Raw genomic sequence first — 26,897 nt, 5'->3', positions numbered from 1 at the left:
AAAAATTAAAAAATGATTAAGTACTCCCTGCCTTCTTAAACCTCTTCCAAGGTGGTGCTAGTGGTAAAGAACCCACCTGCCAATGCAGAAGACCCAAGAGGTTCTGGTTGAATTCCTGGGTTGGGAAGATCTCCTGGAAAAAGGCATAGCAACCCACTCCAGTATTCATGCCCAGAGAATCCCATGGACAGAGGAGCCTTCTTAAACAGAGCATTTTGAACATATTTGAATCTCTACATTATTAATATTAGTTACAATTTTCTGTCGTGGTTATCAACCCTATCTGACCTAAGCAATCCCTTTTTATTTTTTATTTATTTATTTATTTTTTTTAGCAATCCCTTTTTAATGAAATAGTTAATTAGTTTAGTAGTTAGTCCCTTTTATTCTGAAGCATCTGGACCCTTGACAATCACCAGGCTGGGACTGCTGCACTTGCTGCAATTGTGATGGGCAAAGAAGTGCCAGCAGGTCCCTCACTTGCCCGACTGTACTAAGATGGCCCTCCTCTTCCTGCTGATGAGGGTCAGTTACCCCTGTGTTCAGGTCCCTAGACACAGAGTTCAAAGTGCCCTGGGGGGCAGCCATAGCTTATAGCTGAATGGACTCTTGCTGTGGGCCCTGGCAAGTGTAACCCTCTTGAGAAGTAGGACCTTCAACCCCGTAGGGCCCAGCTTTGTGAGAACAGCAAGGGTAACCCCACCACCACCACTGTGAGTCATGGGGAGTAACAGTGAATGGGGCTACTCTTGCTTCTATCCCTTGTGGTTCCTAGACCCACATATTATTGAGAAAGAAGGATCATTAGAGGTCCCTCATTTAACGCATATCCCACATTCTGAAAAATGGCAGTGCAGTCTTTTAGTGTATTGACTCTGAATACTATGAGTTGGTGCTTCACTTGTGCCTTCAAAAGGTAGTTCCAGTGTTCTGTGAGGCTGCTGCTTCTGGCTGGTGCAGGATGTAATATATAATATAACTAGTGGGTTCCATGGTCATGGGCTCACTCCCACACTTACTTTGCCATGAAGTGGGTTTCCTGGTTGGATGCTATGTTATATAGGATACTTGTGGATTGCGGAGTCTATATAGATAGTAGTGCTGGCTGAGGCTCTGCAAACAGGGAACACAAGCCCTTACGTAGAACAGCTATCCATCCCTGTGAGGAACAAACTGCTGGCCCTTTTGGGATGAAGGGAGTCTGAAGTAGTTGATTCGCCAAGTAGCCAGTTGGTCTCTCTGAGGATCAGTGCCTATCGCTGACAGGTTAGCCATTTCAGAGCAAGAGCAGCTAGACTGACCTTGGTGATCTATATGCACGTTAGGGAAGGCAGTGGATTCCCATCCCCCAGATCTTCCTTCCACCACTCTGACTCAGCTCTCTGCCCTTAGGAGGCTGACCTCTTTGTTACCGCATCATCTGGGCTCCCCTGCCCTATAGGTTTGATCACTGGGAGGCCCAGAAGATCAGAGAGTAAGAGGAAAGATTATCTCCTAGCTTATCTTCCAAGTCTTGGTTTTGCAGACCTGTCAAAGGACACACCTCCTCTAGAGCAGACCTTTGTCTAGCTCTGAGCATTCACAGGATTCCAACAACAGTTCCCTCTTCTCACTTCAGCGAGAAATAGTCATGGCCTCCCACTGTTTATACTCCAGAATGCTTCTTTCACATCCCCTGTCGGCTTCACTTAATCTGCCCCACCATATAAACAGTCTCTACAATCAAACTATCTTCAGTTTGAATACTATCTCTTCCTTCCAGGGTCCTAACTGACATAAGATAGAATATTTTCTTCCTTACCTTTTAAAATGATGTGTAGACAGTAAACATATTTTCACCTTTCCTTAATTCACTTGACAAATATTTGCCAGATCCTGCACTGTTCTTTGAGAGAACAGTGGCGAACAAGACAAAAGGGCAACTTTGTCTGTTAATAAAGAGGTAGCTTCAAACAGTGATAAATGAGTCCCCTGAGTAATCCTTCTGAAGACTGTGAGTGAAGCTTCCTTAGATTGGACAACATGGGTAGGTCTTTCGGAGATAGTAAGGTTTAAGGACCCGAGGACCTTATCCTAAAAGAGGAGCTTGCTCAAGATCCTAGAGCAGGGCATTGCAGACAGTGAGGCAGTAGGCAAGGACAAAGGCCAGAGGAACCAATGAGCTTGGCTTTTTTTATACACAGAAGCTTCTGGAATATAGTGAACAATACATGCAGGTGATGGGCAATTTGCCTATGTGTTTGTAGCAAGAACGAAGTGCCAACTTACAATATGGTGTTGACCTCTTTTCAAGGAAGACAGTCCAGTTTGCTGAGCAAATACTTTTCAGGCTACTTATTGGGCATATACTAGATTTTAGCAAGACCTTCTCTGTCTAACGACTCAACTGTAACTCCAAGTCACCTAAGGTCACAGCTATGAAGTTGCAGGGGTGAGGTGCCAACCATTTCTGTTTTACTCCAATCTCAGAGGTACTTTTCTCCTCCAAGTTAAGGGAGTAAGGAGGAACATGTCAGCCGAAGGTCCTCAGCAGTTTTAAGAGCTTTGTAATGTGTCCAAAGAAGCTAATAAACCCGAAGATACCCAGAGAGGGAGCAGGAAGATACACAGGTCCTTTTTTTTCTTTGTTTTTTTCCTCAAACCACTGCGTATTTGCCCAAATTACAAAGATCCAAGTTAGTCTGTTGTTTTTATTTGAGTATTACTGGAGTCAGTGGGAGACTATGTAGGACTCGTTTTAGGATATAATATGCCAAGTAGGAATTGAGCCAGCAGAGAATGCGCCTGACTTCAGTCTTGCCCCCCTTTCTTAAAAAAGACTGTTCCAGCCGCTTGATTATCATTCAGGTTTTCCTCCTTTAACCACGTGTTAAAGAATATACAGAATCACAGGATGGCTTAAATGTGGTACATACTAGATGATTATTTTTGGCCATATTGTGTTTCCATTGGGCTTCACTGGTGGCTCAGATAGTAAAGAATCTGCCAGCAATGCTGGAGACCCGGGTTCAATCCCTGGGTTGGGAAGAACCCCTGGAGAAGGACATGGGAACCCACGCCAGTGTTCTTGCCTGGAGAACTCCATGGACAGAGGAACCTGGCGAGCTACCAGTCCGTGGGACCGCAGAGTCCGACACGACTGAGCGACTAACACGTTCTTGTGCTTCCATTACAGAATGAAGCTATCATCAGCTCATCAAAAGTTGGAGTTCTTTCCCCCTATCTTTTGCACTTGTTAAAAGTGTTAATTTTCTCAAAGGAAAGCCTTTACCTAGGTCAGTAATTGTAAGACTTATTACAATGGTCTGGCACATAATAAATGGTGAGGGTATTAAAGATTCTTAGACTCACTCCTCTGCCAGACGCAATCCCGATTAACTGCGTCTGTGTGAATGCACAAGAGGTCCCTTTCCGCCACCAAACGGCGCTAGGACACCATCCAGAAACGACTCAGCAAGTTGGCCCTAGGGTTTAAAGTTTTGAACTCTTTAAAAAAGTGTCAGAAAGGTTAATTCACAAGTTGAGGGGAATCTTCCCAAGAAATGGGTGATGCCGCAGCCAGCGGTGGGCCGCCGAAGGCGCTCTCAGTCTCCGGGTGCACCTCAGACCTCTTGGGATTTTGCATCTGGAACTCGGGCTGGGGAGTCGCAGACGTGCGGGAGCGGCAGGGGGTGCAGCCCGACGGCGAGAGCAGGTAAGGGCAGAGGTGCGTGCTGAGCGCTCTGGGCTCGCCGGTTGCGCTCGGGGGGTGCTCGGAGGAGCGGGCTTCCTTCCCGCCCCCGCCCCCTCGCCGCGCCGGGCCGCCGGGGCCGCTCCTCCCCTGGGTGGGTCCCGGCTCCTTTTCTGGCAGGGTCTATTTGCATAGAGGAAACTGCCCAAAGTGGCCGCTGTAGAGGAGCTGGCAGCGGGGAAGGGGGTGTGCGCCGCGGTCCAGCAGCTGCCCAGAGGCCGCGTCCCGCGCCCGGCCGACCTCGTGCCTCGGGCTCTCCCGACCGCTCCCACACGCTCAGCCCGCGTCCCCGGGCTCTGTGCACCGCCGGTTCCGAGAGCTCACGCTCGACGAGCGCGCCATGAGTCCAGGCCGGCGCGCCTGCGAGGACGAGCGGAACGGAGAGCCGGCTGGCGGCGGCGGCGGCGGACCGGTGAGCCCGGCGACTGGAGCGCGGGCCTGGGCGGTGAGCGCGCTGTGCCTGCTGCTCTCCGCGAGTTCGGCGGTCGCCTGCCTGCTGCTGGGCGTCCAGGCGGCCGCGCTGCAGGGCCGGGTGGCGGCCCTCGAGGAAGAGCGGGAGCTGCTGTGGCGCGCGGGGACCCCCGACGCCTTGGCCGCCTGGGCCGAGCCGCGGCTGGAGCGCCTGCTGCGTGAGGTAGGGCGCGGCGTGCCGGGCGGGGAGTGTCCGTGCGCCGGGAGCCGTGGCGCTGGGGAGGGGTCGCCCGCCAGCGGTGAGCGCCCGAGTGCGTCCCGGCAGGCTGCACGGGGAGGGGTCGGAGACGACGGAGGCTGGGGTGCAGGCGGCCGAGCGATCGGTCCTACAGTTCCCGCCCCAGCCTCAGGGTCGGCTTGCGGGGAAAAACAAGCTTAGAAGGGCTGTTTCGGGGACAAGCAGGGGGAGGAAGAGGAAAGACTGCGGACTTTGAAGTAACAGATCAAGGGGCGAGTTTCCACGGGTGTGCGCGCTTGGACCGGTGGCTTCCCCCTGAGTTAAGCGCCTGCCCTCTTACCTGTGCCGGGATAATGAAGGAAGTGTCTGGTGACTCTTGTCGCCGGTAGCAGCTGCTGTCCCCAGCGCTGATATATTTGCAGAGGCGTGGGGCCTCCAGCAGACCAGAGGTTTCCTGGTGGCGGGAAACCTCTGTCAGACCCGGGCCAGGGTCCTTGTAGGGACATGGTCAATTCAGCCTGCCCTGTCCACCCTCTGACCCGTCAGCAAGGTGTTTCGGAGCAGCTCCATCTTGGGGGTGCTGTGCTGTTCCTGGGACTCCTTGAGCTCCGTGCGCACTCAGCGCAGTGGAGACTTGTGGGGACGCCAGCATCAGCTTGGCAGGGTGAGGGGAAGAAAAAACAGGGCCAGAAAACCCAGATTCTAGTTTGGGTTGACTCCATCTGGGCGATGCCACCTGGGCATTATGGACACAGTAGATCTTGAGTTTCCTTGCTAGAAGTATCATAAGAGATTCTGTGACACTTCTGTTAGGGTTGCTGCTATACGTCTTCAAAGCAGGAGTCACATTTGGGACTTCAAACTTGTACCCATCATGTTGATCAAAACCACCTTCTGTGCAGCGGGGCACCTCTCAACAGAATGGTGGTGATAGACTGACCGGCGCACCCCCGGCTGTGCTGTCTTCCCTTGCCTGAGCCATCCTCTACTTCCTAGGAAAGGCGGCTAACCGGAGATCCGCAGCATACTCCCCAAAGTGTTAGTCGCTCAGCCCTGTCCCACTCTTTGTGACCCCATGGACTGTAGCCTGCTAGGTTCCTCTGTCCTTGAGATTTCCCAGTCAAGAATACTGGAGTGGGTTGCCATGTCTTTCTCCAGGGCATCTTCCCCACCCAGGGATCAAACCCTGGTCTCCCACATTGCAGGCAGATTCTTTACCATCTAAGCCACCAAGGAAGCCCTCAAAGGACATCCTTAACTATAGTGTGGAAAGCACTACAGAGTTTCAAGGTAGAGGAGAGGAAGGGTAGGCTTGTTACTGTGGAGTCCCCTGAATTGTGCTCAGCTGTGATCTTTATTAATGAGCTGTGTATCCATTGTTGAGTTGATTCGAGTTCTTTAAAGAGAGCAGGAGAAGACTGCAGCATGCCTTCTTGATCACCATACCTATTTCTTAGTCATTTTAAGCTAGTATTACATCTCTTCTAGCTTGGTTTTGGACAAAATTGCTCCTTCATGAAATGATTTTCTATGTTCCTCCTGAAAGTGCCTGTAGACTTCAGAAATCTTTCTGGAGCACTGCTGGCAACTCCTGGTGTTGGTTTCATAGTTGCAGCCCATTATCTTTTGGCAAATCCTTAGAGACCAGGGTTTTGAACTGATTTATGGAAGTCTAGTAAAATTTCTACCTGTTAGTGCAATAATCATGGCTGTTCTTTTGAATAGGGGGCCCCTCTCACTTAGTAAAAAATAAACTCTAAGTTTGATTGAGTACATTAGAAATCCCGGTAAAACTCTTTATGAGGAACTTGCAAATTGTGTCCATTCCAACGGGGAGGACGGTCCTAGGAAAGCAGCCACCGCTGAGAAGTGTGGATTCTTAAGTCCTGAACTACGCAGATCATAGGAGAGACTGTAGTTGTTTCATCCTGCTTCCAAGGAGTTACTGGGCAGAGTATTCCATCTCTGCCTCTCTCCACCACCACCCCCTTTTCTCTTCTTCAATAGTGAGGTGAAGGAAAAATGTCAAATCCTGGGATTTTCACTTGAAATTTGCTATTCCATTCTGCAGGCTATGCCTTTAGTATAGGACACATCTCAACTAGCCAGACTTGATGTGGAAGAGTCTCTACTTGGAGCTTCTGAGATGCCATACTATGAGTGTAGACGGGGTTGAGCTTCTGGCTGTTTGTGCGTCCCTGTGAAACGGGATCTCTTTCCCAGGGCACCAGGCTGTTCCTTCTAGCCATTCTTCTCACAGATGTCGCTGGATGGGAAATGTACACAGCCTGGACAGTGACCCTGAGAGCCCCTGGCTGAGATGAGGGGACTGTGGGAAGTGCATAGTGGGAGTTGGTAATTGGCTTTAAATAGATCTGAATATAACTTTAAAAAAATACTATTCAATATGAAGGACAAATAAATGATGAACTGAAAAATCTCTTAAAGAAAGCACATTTGTACTTGAATATGTTTTTCAGTTCTAATTGTTCTCAGGAAGCATCCTTTCAGCCTGTGCTGAAGTGGTTGTGTATGTGAGGGTGCCTGCAACTTGTCCTTTTACCAACAAGCTTGTTTTCAGAGAAGAGAAATCCTTGCCAACTATACACAACTTTCATGTCAGAAAAATAGAAATAAGCCGACAAAAGCCACTGTTAACATGGAACCCACTGTCTTTGTTCCCTTGGGAACGGAACCCTGAAATAACTTCTTTGGGACTGATTGATGTGCCTGATAACATAAATACAGAAGCTACAAAAAAGAATATTCATGATAACTCATGATTATTAAAGACCCTTCCCATGGTATGAAATAAATGGTTTTCAGAAAATAAGCAAGACTTTGGAGCAAGAGTCCTTAACAGTATATCTTCAGTATGACCCCAACATATAAATGCAAAACAAGCATCTGATATGATGCTTTTTAAGTGCTTTAAATAGCTTACCTCAGTAGTCAAACCGTCCCATTAGTTATACCTAAAGTATTACAAAAGCTTAAATTTTAGAGTAAATAAAACAGCTGTTGCTATACCACAGTAAAAATCTTAATGCAAGGATTAAAGAAACATTTAGTATTAAAAGAAACTATTCCCAGCTTACAATGGATTTATTGTTGGCTGCTGGTCTTCCCTTGTCCAGACCAATCAGTTTAAGAATAAGAAAAACCCAAAGACTCAGGGTAAAATTCAAGCCCTTTCCTTCACTACCATCGACTATATATATATATTAGTAAAGTTAACATAAAACCCAGAATCAAATGGAGCTTTTTTGGCCTCTGTGGCAGCTTATCACTTGTCAGGATTGCTCTGTGGTACACACTTAAAAATGCCAGTTTTTAAATCCCTTGGGTCAACTGGAAATGGTGTATAAATCATAGCTACATTTATTTCCTTGACATTTCCTGGTTTCCAAACCAAAAAAAGTTTCTTTCCACTTACTTCCTGGCATGTTCACTTTATCTCTCCACTTTTTTTTTTTTTTTTCTTTTTGCAACAGTTTAGGAGAGCTTTATAATAACAGCAGCATGTTTAGAACAAGCCAACTGTCAGGGTATTCCTTTCACAAAAATATTTTTAAATTGTTGAATTGGAATTTTATGCATTGGCTTTAAAGATTTATGGCATCACTCCTGAAGTTGGGGATCTATAAGCTGAATAAATTTATACCAGCATGCCGAGAAGGGTAGATGATAAATGGGATTTCAGTCCCACAATTTACTAGTCCTGGCATCTAACCTCTTCAACTTCCTGAGCTCCAACTTCCTCTTTCCTAATATGATGGCCACAACTACCTATGCAGTGATTCGCAAATAAGGTAATGTAAAGTGTTGGTCAGTAAGCCTTTTGATGGCAAGTACCAGAATACCCTTGTGGCTCAGCTGGTAAAGAATCCGCCTGCAATGCAGGAGATCTGGGTTTGATCCCTGGGTTGGGAAGATCCCCTGGAGAAGGGAAAGGCTACCCACTACAGTATTCTGGCCTGGAGAATCCCATGGACTCTATAGTCCATGGGGGTCGAAAGGAGTTGAACATGACTGAGTGACTTTCACTTTCACCAAAATACCCAAGTGTGATCCCTTAAATAACACAGTTGTTGAATTTGCTTGCATAACCAGAGAAGCCTGAAAGTCAGGCTGCAGACCTTGGGTCAGTTCCATGACTTGGCCATGCCTGGGTTCCAGGTTATTATCTGCCATTCTCTTGGCCTTTCCTCATGGTCACAAGATGGCTGCTGCAGCCCCAAGCATGTGTCTTCACAAAAGAATAGCCAAGGTAGAAGGGACGAGAGCAGGAAAAAGCCATCTTCTCGTGAGACTTTCTCCTTTATTTGAGTCAGGGAAATTTCCTTATAGCCACCAGCCAGAATCACGACCAGTGACCATCATCATCCTGTCAAGGGTAATGGGGTTGCCACAGGAGACTTTGGCCAAGTTTGGTACATCCTCTGAGTCTGGGCATGTTGCCAGTGGAAGAAAATTGTAGCAACTAACAGGGGCAGGTGGGTGCCTTAGAATGTTGCCTTAGAGGAGGACAAGAGTGGGGGTAGGGGAGGGGAAAGTCATCAAACTGGTGCCAGAGTTTTCGTAGCCATATTCTCTTCACTGCTGCACACTTTGGGAATACTCTCCAGCCGCAAAATTTCTGTTTCCTTCAAGGTCCTGCTTTCCAGCTCTGCCTCTAGCCATAGTCAAAGACAAGGTTGATAGTTTGGGATTCTCTCTGGCACAATCCTATGCTTTGTAGTTTGTGATCTTGAATCCTTAAGCGCCTCCTGTTCTGATCCCAAAATGACTGGCTGAGTGGCTGGGGATGGCACTCTATGGTCCTGCTTTCCAACTCTTTCCACATCATGGCACACACAAAAAATGATGACACCTGCACAATACCGGGCAGTAAGTGGAAGAGGTTCCTCGGGCTGGAGGGAACTGTCCTAGCTGCTCTGAGGACCGAGGAGATCAGTAAACCTGAATCCATATGTGGTGCCTTGTACCCATCAGGTATGCCCAGACAGCTCTGCTTCCCCTCCTCACCCCAACCCCAACTGTAGGTCCCCTTGGTTTTTTTCAACATCCATATCTCACCATGACCTCCAGATCCCCTTCTAAAGTGTGTACAGTTACAATCATGGTCCCCAGAGCAGGATGTTTCTTTATCTTCACCGAGCATCATCTCATTAGGTTCCACCTCTCTAGTTGTCTTTGGATCCTTATTCTATCAAATGGCAATGTGATAGAACCCCGACTCTCACTTAATTAAAAAGGGAATTCATTGGCTGGAGTAACTGAAATGTCCAGGAAATGTCTGCTCAGGCACAGTTAGAGGTGCCTTGATTTTGTGTGTCTCTGTGTTGGCTCTGTATTTGTCAGAGATCCCCTTACTCTTCCCATGAAATGGCAGAGCAGCTGTCAGCAGCTCCAAGTCCATATCCTCAGTGTTAGAGTTTCTCTTTCCCGATAGTTCCCCTGAATCTCTCCAGTGGTCAATATGGTTTGCCTGAACTGGTCACTGAGATGAGCCAGGCAGCCTCTCCGATCACAGGGTCTGGGAGTGGGGGGATGGGTTGTGCACCTGTGCACATCTGTGTGTACCCCACTGGAGCTGAAAGGACTGGGGGTGGAGGATGGTCCCTAAAGGACAATTTGGAGTGTTGTTATTAGAAGAATAGGAAGAAGGCATGGGGCCAGTCAGATCAAGTAGATGATCATCCAAGGAATAACAAGAGAGGGGCTTGGGCAACAAGCTGGAGCCACATACTGGAGAAATTCTTCCTCAATTACTTGACATCCAGCTAAAGGATTTTTGATCAAATGGAATAGGCTGTAGGTTGGTAGAAACTTGTTCTGTAGGTGTTTATGTATATTGATAAATTGGGGTTTATCTGTGGTTGTATCAAAATCTATATATCTCTGAATATAGTATGCTCACAAAATGTAAGCTTAACAAGTTATAGGATAACTTTAAATCTTAAAACTTCCCCCACAACCGCATCATGAGTTTTAGAAGACAGAGGTTATTGTCCTTGAGGAATGTCACTGAGAGGAATGCCAGGACCTGTTCTGGGCACACAGGCAAGGCCTAGGCTCTCTTAGGGCAGCAGAAGTCTTTGGCAGGAGGAGTGATAAGGGAGGGTGCATCTTCTCCACCCTTGGTATGAGGTTCATGTCCAGCCGAGGGCAGTCAGGACCGCCTGCTCCCAGGGCCCACCTTCCTCAGCCCACTTCCATCCGCTTCCCAGGGAGTGCTCTTCCCATAGGAGTGTACATGTGAGGAAGGAGACTGCTCTCTGTCCTGGTTGAGGAGTGTTGGGGTGCCCTGAGTCTCGGTGACCTGGAGCAGTGAGGCCGGGAGGTTGCTCAGCTTTGCCTGGTGCTGTGGGTGATGGTGGGCTTGAGGGGCCTGAGTCTGAAGAGGAGGTACTCTGGACAAGAAATCAGAAGTCCACTGTCTTTCATTTGTTCAAGCTGCTGTTACAAAACTGGATGGCTTAAACAACAGATACTTATTTCTCACAGTTGTGGAGGCTAGGAAGTCCAGAATCAAGGTATCAGCAGGTTTGGTGTCTGGTGAGGACCTGCTTCCTGGTTCATAGATAGCTGTCTTCTCACTTTGTGCTCTTAGGGCAGACAGAAGGGCTGAGGGAGCTCTCTAGGGTCTCTTTTTTTGTTGTTTTTTGGTCAATAAGTTGTGTCTGACTCTTTGTGACCCCGTAGACTGTAGCCCTTGCTTGCAAGGTCTGATGCTGTAAAGAGCAATATTGCATAGGAACCTGGAATGTTAGGTCCATGAATCAAGGCAAATTGGAAGTGGCCAGACAGGAGATGGCAAGAGTGAATGTCAACATTCTAGGAATCAGAGAACTAAAATGGACTGGAATGGGTGAATTTAACTCAGATGATCATTATATCTACTACCGTGGGCAGGAATCCCTTAGAAGAAATGGAATAGCCATCATAGTCAACAAAAGAGTCTGAAATGCAGTACTTGGATGCAATCTCAAAAATGACAGAATGATCTCTGTTCGTTTCCAAGGCAAACCATTCAATATCACGGTAATCCAAGCCTATGCCCCAACCAGTAACGCTGAAGAAGCTGAAGTTGAACGGTTCTATGAAGACCTACAAAACCTTTTAGAACTAACACCCAAAAAAGATGTCCTTTTCACTATAGGGGACTGGAATGCAAAAGTAGGATGTCAAGAAACACCTGGAGTAACAGGCAAATTTGGCCTTAGAGTACAGAATGAAGCAGGGCAAAGGCTAATAGAGTTTTGCCAAGAGAACACACTGGTCATAGCAAACACCCTCTTCCAACAACACAAGAGAAGACTCTACACGTGGACATCACCAGATGGCCAACACCGAAATCAGATTGATTATATTCTTTGCAGCCAAAGATGGAGAAGCTCTATACAGTCAGCAAAAACAAGGCCAGGAGCTGACTGTGGCTCAGATCATGAACTCCTTATTGCCAAATTCAGACTTAAACTGAAGAGAGTAGGGATAACCACTAGACCATTCAGGTATGACCTAAATCAAATCCCTTATGAATATACAGTGGAAGTGAGAAATATATTTAAGGGACTAGGTCTGATAGAGAGCCTGATGAACTATGGACGGAGCTTTGTGACATTGTACAGGAGACAGGGATCAAGACCATCCCCATGGAAAAGAAATGCAAAAAGACAAAATGGTTGTCTGAGGAGGCCTTACAAATAGCTGTGAAAAGAAGAGAAGCAAAAAGCAAAGGAGAAAAGGAAAGATATTCCCATTTGAGTTCCAAAGAATAGCCAGGAGAGATAAGAAAGCCTTCCTCAGTGATCAGTGCAAAGAAATAGAGGAAAATAACAGGATGGGAAAGACTAGAGATCTCTTCAAGAAAATTAGAGATACCAAGGGAACATTTCATGCAAAAATGGGCTCAATAAAGGACAGAAATGGTATGGACCTAACAGAAGCAGAAGATATTAAGAAGAGGTGGCAAGAATACACAGAAGAACTGTACAAAAAAGATCTTCATGACCCAGATAATCACAATGGTGTGATCACTCACCTAGAGCCAGACATCCTGGAATGTGAAGTCAAGTGGGTCTTAGAAAGCATCACTACGAACAAAGCTAGTGGATGTGATGGAATTCCAGTTGAGCTATTTCAAATCCTGGAAGATGATGCTGTGAAAGTGCTGCACTCAATATGCCAGCAAATTTGGAAAACAGCAGTGGCCACAGGACTGGAAAAGGTCCATTTTCATTCTGATTCCTAAGAAAGTCAATGCCAAAGAATGCTCAAACTACTGCACAATTGCACTCATCTCACACACTAGTAAAGTAATGCTCAAAATTCTCCAAGCCAGGCTTCAGCAATACGTGAACCGAGAACTTCCAGATGTTCAAGCTGGTTTTAGAAAAGGCAGAGGAACCAGAGATCAAATTGCCAATATCTGCTGGATCATTGAAAAAGCAAGAGAGTTCCAGAAAAACATCTATTTCTGCTTTATTGACTACGCCAAAGCCTTCAACCGTGTGGCTCAGAATAAACTGTGGAAAATTCTGTAGGAGATGGGAATACCAGACCACCTGACCTGCCTCTTGAGAAACCTGTATGCAGGTCAGGAAGCAACAGTTAGAACTGAACATGGAACAACAGACTGGTTCCAAATAGGAAAAGGAGTACATCAAGGCTGTATATTGTCACCCTGCTTATTTAACTTATATGCAGAGTACATCATGAGAAACGCTGGGCTGGAGGAAGCACAAGCTGGAATTAAGATTGCTGGGAGAAATATCAATAACCTCAGATATGCAGATGACACCACCCTTATGGCAGAAAGTGAAGAGGAACTAAAAAGCCTCTTGATGAAAGTGAAAGAGTAGAGTGAAAAAGTTGGCTTAAAGCTCAACATTCAGAAAACTAAGATCATGGCATCTGGTCCCATCACCTCATGGGAAATAGATGGGGAGACAGTGGAAACAGTGTCAGACTTTATTTTGGGGGCTCAAAAATCACTGCAGATGGTGACTGCAGCCATGAAATTAAAAGACACTTACTCCTTGGGAGGAAAGTTATGACCCACCTAGATAGCATATTAAAAAGCAAACACATTACTTTGCCAAGAAAGGTCCGTCTGGTCAAGGCTATGCTTTTTCCAGTGGTCATGTATGGATGTGAGAGTTGGACTGTGAAGAAAGCTGAGCACCGAAAAATTGATGCTTTTGAACTCTGGTGTTGGAGAAGACTCTTGAGAGTCCCTTGGACTGCAAGGACATCCAACCAGTCCATCCTAAAGGAGATCAGTCCTGGGTGCTTATTGGAAAAACTGATTCTGAAGCTGAAACTCCAATAATTTGGCCACCTGGTGCGAAGAGTTGACTCATTGGAAAAGACCAATGATGGATGGCATCACCGACTCGATGGGCATGAGTTTGAGTAAATTCCAGGAGTTGGTGATGGACAGGGAGGCCTGGCGTGCTGCGATTCATGGGGTCGCAAAGAGTCGGACACGACTGAGCGACTGAACTGAACTGAACTGAGACTGTAGCCCACCAGGCTTCTCTGTCCATGGGATTCTCCAGGCAAGAATATCCTACTCCAGGGGATCCTCCTGACTCAGGAATGGAAGCTGCATCTTCTGTATTGGCAGGCTAATTCTTTACCACTAAGACACCTGGGATGCTGGCGTCTCTTTTACAAGCATACTAATTCCATTTGTAAGGGCTCCGCTCCCGTGTCCTAACCCCCTCTCAAAGCCCCCATCTCCTAATACCATCATATTGGGGATTAGGTTTCAACACATGAATTGCAGGGAGTGAGGGGCACAAACATTCAGTTTATAGCAGCCTCTACCACCTGCTGACTGTGTGGCCCAGGCTGCTCCAGAACCTCAGTTCTCTACGCATGAGGTGGGGCTGAGAGCACTGCTCATCCTGTGGGGAGGGGCCATGGCGATTCAGGGAGAGAAGGGAGGGCTGGACAGAATATTTTGTGCAGCCCAGGGTGAGCTCTGAGCCTTGAATCTCACTGTTCTTACATGTCAAGGCCCCACAGAGCTTTGGTGTAATCCTGTACCTTCAGGGAGCCTTCTTTTTCACCACAGATTTCTACACATTTCCTCCTTTTCCCCTATAATTCTGACTCCTGACCCCCACTAGGCATTGTTAGTTATTGGTGGGAGATGTAGTTCTTTCATACCCTTTCTCTTTGCTCAGGAATTTCTCAACTCATCCTCCCTTAGGATGTTAGACCCAGTGTTGGGAATTAACATGCCTGCTTGGCAACCCTTCCGCTTTCTCCTTTTTTAAAAAATTTAAATAACCAAGATGTATGCTAGTCTAACATGGTTAATATTATTGATGATCCCATCACCCTAAGACAAGGACTATGTAACCTTTTGCGTGATTTTCTCCAGTCTTTGTTTGGATGTACAGATTCATAGATCTCTAAGTGTGCACATCATTTACACCTTGCCTCTGTGTATTTCAAGCTTTTTATCAAAAACGTTTTTCCAAGTGCTGTGCAGTCCTTGTGGTCATGTTTCATGACCACATAGGATTTCATAGGTGGAATCTGCATCCCTCTATTAACACAACATCTAGGGCAGTTCACACCTTTGTTGGTACAGTACGGCTGATGGTTTTGTGGGGAAGGCTTCTTCTATTATTTTTTATGATATAGAGCAACTGCCTAAAAAGGATCATTTTTAGGGCTTTGTATTTTGTCTTGATTTTGAAACATCCAAGTTTGTCCATGACATACATGTTTATCCTCCTGTGGAATTCCCAAACTGTTAAATCATTTTGTTAAATGATTTTGTTATATCAAATTTAAATCAAATTGTTAAATCAGGCTTCAGGTTTTATGATGGGAAAAGTGGATTCAATCTGTCTTTCGGTTGAGCTTCTATGTCAGTTATGTCTGTTGTTGAAAGAAAAAGCAAAAAGCAAATGATAAAGAAGTCTGGAAATAAGATTTGGAAGAACTCTGAAGATTTCATTTCAGAATTAGGCTCATTTGTTGATTTGATGCAGAGTCCTCCTTAAGCAGTGTTTTGCGGAGCCGAGCACTGCACTCCGTCGGCAATGCAATTTCTAGTTCTGTGAACAAATGTAACAGTGTAAACTTCTCCACAGGCCACACAGGACCTCCAGCTCTTCTCCAATAGATTTTCTTTATGTGTAGGATCAGGATTAATCTTTAACTGTTGACACAGGCATTTAGAAAGCAGCCCCTTCATCATGTCTGGAAACATATTTCAGTACTAAGCACCAACCACTGGGAGAAAAAAACTAAGTTTGCAGATATAATTTTTTAAAAAATACTATGTCTGCCCTACCAGATTTTATTTTATCTTATTATTTATTTTGGCTCAGATGATAAAGAATCCACCTGCAATGTGGAAGACCTAGGTTTGATCCCTGGGTCGGGAAGATACCCTGGAGGAGGGCATGGCAACCCACTCCAGTATTCTTGCCTGGAGAATCCCATGAACAGAGAAGCCTGGTGAGCTACAGTCTATGGGCTTGCAAAGAGTTGGACACAACTGAGTGACTAAGCACACATTATTTATTTTTGGCCATACTGCGTGACTTGTGGGATCTTAGTTCCCTGACCAGGATTGAACCCAGACCCTCAGTGATGAAAGCTCAGAGGCCTAACCACTGGACTGCCAGAGAATTCCTTGCAGATATAGTTTTAAAGAAAGGCATGTCTGTGTACTCCTGAGGCTACAGGGGAAATGGTTAAGGGCCTCCCGGTATACACCTTGGGCAGAAGTCCACATATCCATTCTTGTGGTATTTCTTTTTATTTTATTTTATTTATTTATTTTTCTTGTGGTATTTCTTAACAACCCCATCCCAACCCCTGCTAGACAGGCTTCAGTCTCCCAGAAGGGGCAGTGACCAGCCCGAGGTGGGGCTGGCAGTGTACACCCGAGCCTGGATGACCTGACTGAGCCCCAGCTCGGCACCCTTTCTCCAGCCTCACAGCAGCCCCCCGTGGAAACAGTACCTTAGCTTTTCCTGTCAGTGTGGACATCCTCTGCAGGTGTTTGATGTGTAGAGCGGCAGGGAATACTTCAGCTTTAAGCAGAACTGGGTTCACATCTGAGCTCTGCCATTTCCCAGCTATGTTGTTGTTGTTGTTTAATCGCTGAGTTGTATCCAACTCTTTTGCAATCCCATGGACTGTAGCCCATCTGGCTCCTCTGTCCATGGGATTTCCCAGGCAAGAATATTGGAATGGGTTGCCATTTCCTTCTCCTGGGACTCTTCCTGACCCAAGGATCAAACCGGCGTCTCCTGCTTTGGCAGGCAGATACCTTACCACTGAGCCACCAGGGAAGCCCCCCCAGATGTGCAGATTTGAGTGAATGGTTGTTTTTCCAAACCTCAGTCTGCTCATCTACTAAATGGGGATCATTGTATTTGCCTCATAAGGTTTCTGTGGGGATTAAACCAGTTGATATGTCTGAAGAGCTCAACACATCGTATACATCCTGAAAATGGTTCTTTTTGTTGGAATACTTTCTTTGACTGAATCCAGAAGGAATGTCTTTGTCTGCTAATTGAACAGGAGGTCCTGTGGTTACAAGCATGATCTTAAGATCTTTTTACCACTGGGGTTCTGCCATCCTGTTAAGGACACACAGAAGAGAAAAAGGTATCAACATGTCCAGTCTCTGAGTCAGTGATGTGAAATGTGACTTGGTTGTTGAAGAAAACCAGACTGCATTAGTTTCATAGCCCCATTTTTTTTCAGTCTCTCATTTGAGCAAAATGAGATTTTTCCATTTAAATTAAAAATTTCAGTTTTTATCACAATAAAAATATAATTATTAATGAAAATTATTAGATGGATTTTCATTGTGAAAGGACTCTCAAATAGCCAATAAGTTTGCTTTAATTAATAAGTTAGTTGCTTTAATTAATAAGTCTGCTTTCATGAATATGCAGTATGGCACAAGTACTCCAAATGCTCATGATTAAACTAATGAGTTAAGAGGCCTCACACGTCTGTTTCGATTCATATTGGTAAATGAGAAAACCTTTATTTTTCTGATGTAGCCACAAAATTAGAGACGCAGGAGTACCATCCAATAGGTAATGTGAACTTTTAAAACAGAATTTGCTTCCAACTTTACTGTGTGAAATAAATCATAAAGTAGTTGGAAAGATTTCTGGTGTTTTCAGAAGACAACTTAAATACATTCTATCAATACTTAACTAGGGCCTCCAAGGAGGATCATCACACAAAAACCAGGGTCTGTTCATTTACTTAACTGTGCTTTTTTGTGTGATGTATGGGCTGTTAACATCTTGTGTTCACACCCATCTTTTGGTTCAGGTGAATGAAGGACAAGTTTACGCAACACTGGGATTAGAGTGTGTGTGTGTGTGTGTGTGTGTGTGTGTGTGTGTGTGTGAGGGTGAGTGTGTGTGTTTGTGTGAGGGTGAGCCAGTGCAGACTGGGAGGGCCTGAGAGTGTGCATGCGTATGGGTGTGTATGTGTCTATGTGTCTATGAGCAAGTGTGCACACGTGAGCATGAGGCCTGTGTGTGTATACATGTGAGTACACATATGTACCTAAGTATGTACATGAATGTGAGTGTGTGCATGTGTGGGGGTATGTATGAGCGTGTGTATACACATATGCAGATGCTATGTTGTCTCACTGCTCATCCCTACTACGCCATTGTCTTGCGATATCTCACTGTGCGCACTGTTCACTGAGCCCAGGGTAGGCAAGGTGAGAACAGGAAGCTGGAAGAAAACTCGAAGAGCTGTGGGAACTGCAGGCATGTTTATTTCCTCTGGGCTGGCAAAGCAGTCGTAGCAGCAGATATAACATGACCTCTCATAACATAACATCTCCTAAAATAACATCCCCAGGGCTTTCCAGGTGGAACTTATATATGCTTGCAGAACAAAAGTAGCCTGTGGCCAAGCAAGTATCTTGTATCACACGTGCAGTGCTATAAATCATCTCATCTGTTACATAATCATTATTCACAGAACACGGGGCAAGAGCAAGAGGATGTGGGGCGAGAGAGCCTGACCACACCATCTTGGCTCATTTGCTTTTTTCCTACATATGTGTACACGGGAGCTGGGAAGGAAGTGGGAAGGACGAGACCAACTTAACCTCTTGCCTCCCCACAGAAGTTGTCCCACCTGGAAGCCTGGCACAAATCAAGCCATTGCTTCAGAGCTGGGAGACCTGGGTTTGAGCCTGGAGCTACCTCTAAACTGACCACAGTGTCCTGGGACAAATTAGTCAACCTTTCCAAGCCTCAGCTTCCTCCTCTGGAAAAAGGGTGATGGTGTCTGCTTCACTACATTTCTATGAGAATGCAGTAAGGCCCCTTCCCCGGACTTCCCTGGGTGGCGAGGGGCCAGCCCTGCCCTCCTTACCTACTCCCCACATGGCTGATCCTGGCCATGGGGATCTAACTAACATCAGTGTCACATCCTTCCTGGGGACAGTTCCGCCTCCTCCTTCCAGCTCCTGTGATGAAGCTCACACCTTAGGAGTGGCCGTGAATGATTTGAGCCGGAAGAAGCACCATAGTATCACTCAGCCCAGCCAATCCAGGTTCTGCTGCGGATGTCTTCCTGGGCTTTTGTTTAATTAGTGCTCCCTGAGTCCATGCTCCACACGGGTCTGGCTACTGATCATCCTGCCCATTCCTCTTCTTAAATATGCTCAAAGGTGTCTCCCTTCCCTCACCCCCATCAACCCTCAATGCCTCTCATCGCCTGTGGGCTCATAAGGTGAAGACGTCTCAATCTGCCTGGCAGTCAGTCCCTTTCAGCCTACTCACCGCCTCCTCTCACCGCAGTGCACTTGGGGATAGTGAGGAAGTGGAGTGGGGTAGGGGCAGGGGTAAGTGAGGGGACCCCATCTGTTTTAGTGTACTGGCGCTGCCCTAACAAATTACCACAGCCAGGGTGGCTGAAACAACAGATGTTTCTTTTCTCATCATTCTGAAAGCTAGAAGTCTGAGATCCACATGTCAGCAGGCTGGTTCTTCCTGAGGCCTCTCTCCTTGGATAGCCATCTTCTCCCTGGTCCTCACACGGTCCTCCTTCTGTGTGTATATGTGTCTGAATCTCCTCTTCTTAAGAGGACACTGGTCATATTGGATCAGGGCCCACTATAATAACCTCATTTTAACTTAACTATCTCTTTAAAAACCCCATCACAAATGCAGACACACTCTGAAGGACAGGGGGTTAGGACTGCAGCACATGAATTGTGGCAGGGACACGATTCAACCCACCACCACCACTTTAATTAGACTTAACACATCAAGAAATGCCAGATGTTCACTGTGGACAGGATCAAGAGTGCAGGGGTCAGCACAAACAGGTGGAACCCAGTGTGGGGATTAAAGCAGGCCTGACATGGTAGCTGGCCTACGGTGTGGAGAAGGCTTGGAGGCCTCACATGGGAGCAGCCTGAGTGCTCTCAACATGTCAGAAGCCATGATGGAGGGAATTCCCTGGCGGTTCAGTGGCTAGGACGCCACATTCTCACTGCCAAGGGCCCGGGTTCATTCCCTGGTTGGGGAACTAAAAACCCCACAAGTCACACAGTTTGGCTAGAAAGAAAAAGAAAAACAAAGCTATGATGGAAATTGTTCATCCCCCTCGCATAGCTCACATAGTTGCTGGGATTTCTTTCTGTCACGCTGGTGTAATGAACCTTAGAAGAGGGGTTCTGACGGGAAGTGATGTGTGTGTCTTTGAAAAATAATGAATGGGAACATGAATTAACGATTACTGGAGACTTGCATTTTGTTTGCAGACCACACCTTTCAAAACACACTTACGCATTTTGGGACTGAACAAGGACCCTTAAGGAAATGTTTGCCGATGTGGTTTATAAGAGCCATTCAGCATGCCGATGGAAGTCACCCATTAAACTCACATTCTTTAGAGAAAAGTTTCTGAGCTCCTGCCAAATGCCTGGGTTGGGCTAGATGTTCTCATTGTCTTTACCTGGCTCTGCTGGGATGTTTACCTGGCACCGTGGTGGAAGCTGAGGCTCAGGGTGGCGAACGGATGCCTCCTGAGCCCAGGATTCCTGCCCCGCCGGCCAGCCAAGCCCGCGGGAGCCAAGGGCCTGGGCATCCTTGTCCTCTGGCCTTTGTTAGGTTGTATGTGACATATAGTGAACTTCATATATTTGAAATGTGTAATTTGCTACATTTTGACACATGTGTACACCTGTGAGATCATCTCCACAGTCAAGATAGTGAACACGCCCAAGCCCGTGACCCTCAAAACTTTTTCCTCTTTCTTCCTTGAATTCTGTCCCTTCCATTCTTTCCCACCTGCCACCCAGGTATTGCTGATTTCTTTTCACAGTTGATTAGTTTTCCTTTTTGTAAGATTTTTATATGAATGGAATCATACAGTATGCATTCTTTGGGGGTGGGGAGGGAAATCTGGTTTCTTTCACTCAATATGATTATTAACTCTTGGATACTTTTGCATACATTGTTTGTTCGTTCTTTTCTGTTACTATTACTATGTGGATTTACCACAACTTTTTAATCCTTTCACCTGTGAGTGCATATTTGGATTATTTCAGTTGGAGGCTGTTACAAATAAAGCATCTATGAACATTCATGTACAGGTCTTTGTACGGAGTATATGTTGATTTCTCTTGGGTATAAATACCTTGGAGTAGAATGGTTCATTGTCTGATAGATGTGTGATTAACTTTTTAAGAAACTGCCAAACTCTTATTCAAAACCATCTTGTCATTTTACATTCCTACCAGCAGTATATGCAAGTTTCATTTATTCATATAGTATGTCTTTTCTGGGGGGTGCTTTTAAGACTCTTTTTATCCCTGGTTTTAAGGAATCCAATTATGTGATGCCTTGGTGTCATTTCCTTCTTGTCTGTTTTGCCTAAGTTTCATTAAGATTCTTGAATCTGTGAGTTTATAGTTTTCATCAAAATTTGAAAAATTTCTTGGCCATTTCTTCTTCAGTTGCTTTTTTTTCCTGTCCTTTGTGGAACTCCAGTTACACACATATAAGTCCACTTGAATCCAAAAGCTCACTGACATACTTTCTTTTTAAAATAATTCTTTCTCTCTGTGTTCATTTTGGATAGTTTCTATTACTGTTTACTAATCTTTTCCTCTGCAGTGTTTAATCTTCCATTAATCCTTTCTGTCTTCTTTTCCATCTCAGACTTCATAGTATTCATCTCTAGAATTTCAGTTTAGGTTGTTTAATATCTTTGATGTCTCTACTTAACTTTTTGAACATAGACCACACAGTTCCAATCCTTGTTTTAAGGTCTTTGTGTGCTATGGCAGTTGTGGGTCGTTCTCAATTAACTGATTTTTTTTCTCCTTATTATGGGGCCTATTTGTCCTGCTGAAAATTTCTTATTATATGCCAGACATTATGAGTTTTACCTCTCTAGGTGCTGAATATTTTTATTTTTCTATCAATATTCATGAGCTTTGTTAGGTCATAGTTGTTACTTGGAAATAGTTGAATCTTTGGGGGTTTTGTTTTTAAGATCCATTAGGTGGAGTCAGAGCTATATTTAGTGTAGAGTTGATTATCCCCTACCCCTGAGGCAGGACCCTTCTTGGTACCCTGTTCAATGGCATAACTAATGCTCTTCCCAGCCCCGTGTGAGAGCTGGGCACCGTTCCCACTAATCCTTTCCTTGCCTCAGGTTGTTTCTTCACACACATGTGCCCTCTGCTGAATACCCAGTGAAGACGCTTGACGGCTTCCGTGGTTTTCTGTATGCAGGTCTCACCTACCAGGCCCTTTGTTCTGCAAACTCTAGCTACCTTGGTATCCCTGGACTCCTAGCTGCCAGCTTCCACCTGTATCTCTTCTTCTTGTGCCACAGCCTAGAAAACTCTTTCCAGGCAGGAAGCCAGAGTAGTTTTTTTCCTGTGTCTTTGAGGATCATTCGCCTTCCTTGCTTTATCTTAATATCTTCAAAACCATTGCTTCATTTTTTTGTTTGTGGATTTTTTTCTATTGTTGTTGTTTGGATTTTTGACATTGGTTTAGGCAGGAAGCTAAATCTAATCATTCCTACTCCATCTTGCCTAGAAGAAGAAAACTGTGATATAGCCTTAAAGATTTTTTAGAATAATTTTAGGTTGTGTGTTGAAACATTGTGGGCTTCCCTGATAGCTCAGTTGGTCATCTGCCTGCAATGCAGGAGACCCGGGTTCAACTCCTGGGTCAGGAGGACCCCCTGGAGAAGGAAATAGCAACCCACTCCAGTATTCTTGCCTGGAGAATCCCATGGACAGAGGAACATGGCAGGCTATAGTCCACAGGATTACAAGAGTTGGACAGGACTTAGTGACTAAACCACCACCAGAAACATTGTACGTGCATACATAACCACAGTGCATGCATGCTAAGTCACTTTAGTTGTGTCCGACTCTGCAACCCTATGGATTATAGCCCACCAGGCTCCTCTCTCCATGGGATTCTCCAGGCAAGAATACTGGAGTGGGTTGCCATGCCCTCCTCCAGGGGATCTTCTCAACCCAGAGACTGAACCCAATTCTCTTATGTCTCCTCCATTGGCAGGTGGTTTCTTTACCACTAGCATTACTTGGAAATCCCACATAATGATAGTACATTTGTCCAAAGTAAAAAATTAAATGTGATGCAGTACTCTGGAAGGCAGAATTCTAAGAGTGCTCCCCCATTCCTTGTTGTACACAAGGATAATTCCCTCCCCAGGAGTGTAGGCAGAACCTGTGATTATGATGATAAAATTGAGTTACTCAACCTATGATTGAGTTACTAATCAGTTAACTGGGTTAATTTAAAAGTTTATCCTTGGTGGGTCTGAGTTAATTTAATTAGGTGAGTCCTTAAAAAAGATTGGACCCTTCCCTAAAGCATTAGAGGGTTTGTAGACAGGACCACATGGCAAGAACTGGCAGCAGCCCCTCACCAGCAGTTAGCAAGGACTGGAGGCCTTGGATCACAAGGAACCACATGAACTTGAAAGAGGACCCAGAGGTGCAGAAACACTGAGATGACACATTGATTTTAGCCTTTTGAGACCCTGAGCAGAGAACTAAGTTCATCTGTGTCTAGACTTCTGATCTCATAAACTATTAAGATAGTAAATTTTTGTTATTTCAAAAACTTCTGATTTGGTGGAAGTTTGTTATGCAACCATGGAAAATGAATATGATTGCTGCTAACTAAAAAGAACCAGGTCAAATTCATGAGTAACAATAACCTACTATTCATCTAGAAAGATCTCAATAAAAATGAATGTGAAAAATGAAAGACTCATGTGAGGGCCAGCATGAAGCCATGGACCTCTCCCATCACCTCCAGTTGTCAGGGTGCTTGTTACACTCTCATACTGTGGTTCAGTTGGAGATAGTTAGAATTCTGATCAAGAATGGATTGATTTTATGAGAATATATTTGCAAATTATATATATGATGAGAATATAGTATCCAAATATGTAAAGAACTCTTATAGCTAAACAATAGACAAACAACCCAATTTAAAAATGGACAAGCAGCTTGAACAGACATTTCTTCAAACAAGATATGCAGATAGTCATCAAGCACATGGAAAGGTGCTCAGCATCGTTAGTCATTAGGGAAATGCAAGTCAAACCCATAATGAGATGCCATTTCACATCCATTAGGATCTGTTAGTGAGGATGGATCTTCATACACTGCTGGTGGGAATGTCAATTGGTTCAACACTGTGGAAAATTTTGGTGGGTCTTCAAATTGTTAAATATGGAGTTACTATATGACCCAGCAATTCCACTCCTATATATACACCTAAAAGAATTTTAAAGGATTCAAACAGTATATGCACATACATTTATGTTCAGAGCAGCACTTCTGACAATAGCCAGAAGGTAGAAACAGCCCACATGATCATCACAGAATATATGGATAAACAAACTGTGGTATGTATATACAAATGTAGTACTATAGTACTATTAAGCTGTAAAAGGAATGAAGTACTGACACATGATACAAAGTGAATGAATCTGAAAAACGTTTTGGTAAGTGAAAGAAGCCAGACACGAGGTTACGTGTTGTGTGATTCTGTTTATGTGAAATATCAAAATTAGGTCAAGCCATAGAGATGAAAAGCAGATTGGTGACTAAGAGGAGGGAGGAAAGGGAAGCTACTGCTTGATGGGTAGAGGATTTCCTTTTGGAGTAATGGTAATATGTTGGAACTAGATGGAACTCCATAAAAGGGGTGGTTGCCCAACATTATGAATTCCCTAAAGGCTACTTAATTTTTCACTTTAAAATGGTTAACTTTATGCTATGTGAGTTTTGTCTTAATTTTTAAAAAAAGAATAATCTGTTATAGAAAATAGCAAAGTTATATCCTAATCAGTGGTGAGTGAAAGTTGCTCAGTTGTGTCCAACTCTTTGTGACCCCATGGACTATACAGCCCATGGAGTTCTCCAGGCCAGAATACTGGAGTCGGTAGCCTTTCCCTTCTCCAGGGGATCTTCCCAACCCAAGGACTGAACCCAAGTCTCCCACATTGCAGGTGGATTCTTTACCAGCTGAGCCATAATCAGTGGCAAGTGACTGTAATTCTGCTACCCATTTTTTTAAAAGTCTTTATTGAATTTGTTACAATATTGCTTCTATTGTTAACATTCTGTTTTTTGGCCCTGAGGCATGTGGGATCTTAGAATCTTAGCTCCCCGACGAGGGAGTCAACCTGTACCTCCTGTATTGCAAGATGAAGTCTTAACCACTGGACCACCAAGGATCTGTACCCATTTTTTTTTCAATAGGCTAATTACTTTACATCATTACAGTAGTTTTTGTCATACATTGAAATGAATCAGCCATGGATTTACATGTATTCCCCATCCCAGTCCCCCCTCCCACCTCCCTCTCCACCCGATCCTTCTGGGTCTTCCCAGTGGACTCTGGGAGAAGGCAAGGGTGGGATGTTTCAAGAGAACAGCATTGTACCCATTTTTTAAGTGAACCACAGACTGCATTTAGATCTTCTCACCAGTTGTTCTTCTAATGTTCTTTTCCTATTCCAGGATCCCATCCAGGAGACCACATTGCATTTAGTTGTCTTATCTTTTCCAACCTATGACACCTGCTCAGTCTTTTCTTGCTTTTTATGACTTTGACAATTTGAAGGCATATTGGTCAGGTATTGTGTAGAATGTTGCTCAGTTTGGACTAGTGTGATGCTTCTCATGATTGGACTGAGTTCTAAGTGTTTGGGGAAAATACCAATCGGGTGGATTGCCACTGTCATGACATCATGTCAGTGGTCTGTGATGTCACATGACTTATCACTGTTGACATTAACCTTGATCACTTGATTAAAGTGGTATATGCTAGATTTCTCCATTATAAAGTTATTGTTTTCCTTTTCCTACTCTACGTTTTGGATGTAAGTTCCTAAGTCCAGGCCATACACAAGGAGAGGAGAATTTAGCTCTACCTCCTGGAGACAGAAGTATCTACATATATTACTTAGGATTCTTCTTTAAGAAAGATTTGTCTCTTCCCCCTATTTGTTTATTTATCCAATCATTTATATCAGTATGGACTCATGGGTATTTAATTTTTTATTTAGATTTTAATTCAATACTACATCATTTATTTTGTGGCTTAACTTGTTCGAGCTTTGGCCATTTGTCTTGTTTTTTTGATGTACCTGCCCTAACCCACCCTTAAAGCGTTTCCTTATATTTTGATACTACAAGATAACTCCAGGCTTATCTTATATTTTTCCTGCTCTGGCTCTAGAAGCAGTCTCCAAGGAGACTCCAAGGAGTCATGGTTCTTGGAGAATGGTATTTAGAAACCAAGATCTGGATGCTGAATGTGCTTATTGCTACTAGGGTGTCATTGGTTGTAGGTCTTCTCTGCAGACAGCAAAGGCACAAAGGCACTCTTTTATATTCACATAACTGTAATTATTTCTCTATGCATCTGTGTACATAACATAAGCATGATCTCATAGTGGTGTCTCTGACTAATCCAGCACCACACTGTTCATTTTAGCTTTCCCCCTTTGCTTATTTATAACTTATTTCTCGGATAGTGAGAAACCTGACTCTCATTACCCATAGTTTACTTATTTGCTCAACTCCAATATATATGCATAGTGATTTCAAAATTGCCACCCTATTCCCCTGTGTGAAACAATTATACCTACCAGAGTATTGCCTTTATGGGCAGTTCCTTTGGTCTTCAGCCCATAGTTCTCAATTGAAACACTGTTTTGCAAAGTGACTTAGGTCAGCTGCACGTTTTTCCCAACTACTTTCAGTGAGGTTATATCATGTAATTTTAATATAGTTACATTAATTTGTCTCAGCCTGCATTCCATCCTGGACTTTTTCAACATCCTAGTCAATTTTTAAAAAATTTGTATCCATTAAAGTTTCCTCTTTGTGATGTATGGTCCAATAGTTTTTGACAAATGCATGGAGTATATCCATCATCCTAGCACCATACAGAACAGTTCTCTCAC

The 26,897-nt window shown here is 44.6% G+C and overlaps 1 protein-coding gene across 1 annotated transcript in view; it reads left to right on the top strand.

Annotated features, from left to right (window-relative positions):
* The first annotated feature begins 3,893 nt into the window (after nt 1–3,893).
* The window catches only part of COL23A1 (collagen type XXIII alpha 1 chain), a 372,482-nt gene continuing 349,478 nt past the window's right edge, over nt 3,894–26,897 (top strand). The window contains exon 1 of the mRNA XM_070465188.1: nt 3,894–4,364. Coding sequence (XP_070321289.1) covers nt 4,071–4,364 — 294 coding nt within the window. The 5' untranslated portion in view covers nt 3,894–4,070. The remainder of the gene's footprint in view (nt 4,365–26,897) is intronic.

The sequence above is a fragment of the Odocoileus virginianus genome, chromosome 3 (genome assembly GCF_023699985.2).
Source record: "Odocoileus virginianus isolate 20LAN1187 ecotype Illinois chromosome 3, Ovbor_1.2, whole genome shotgun sequence".
NCBI classification, from domain to species: Eukaryota; Metazoa; Chordata; class Mammalia; order Artiodactyla; family Cervidae; genus Odocoileus; species Odocoileus virginianus.
This window is presented reverse-complemented; position numbering and strand designations above follow the sequence as displayed.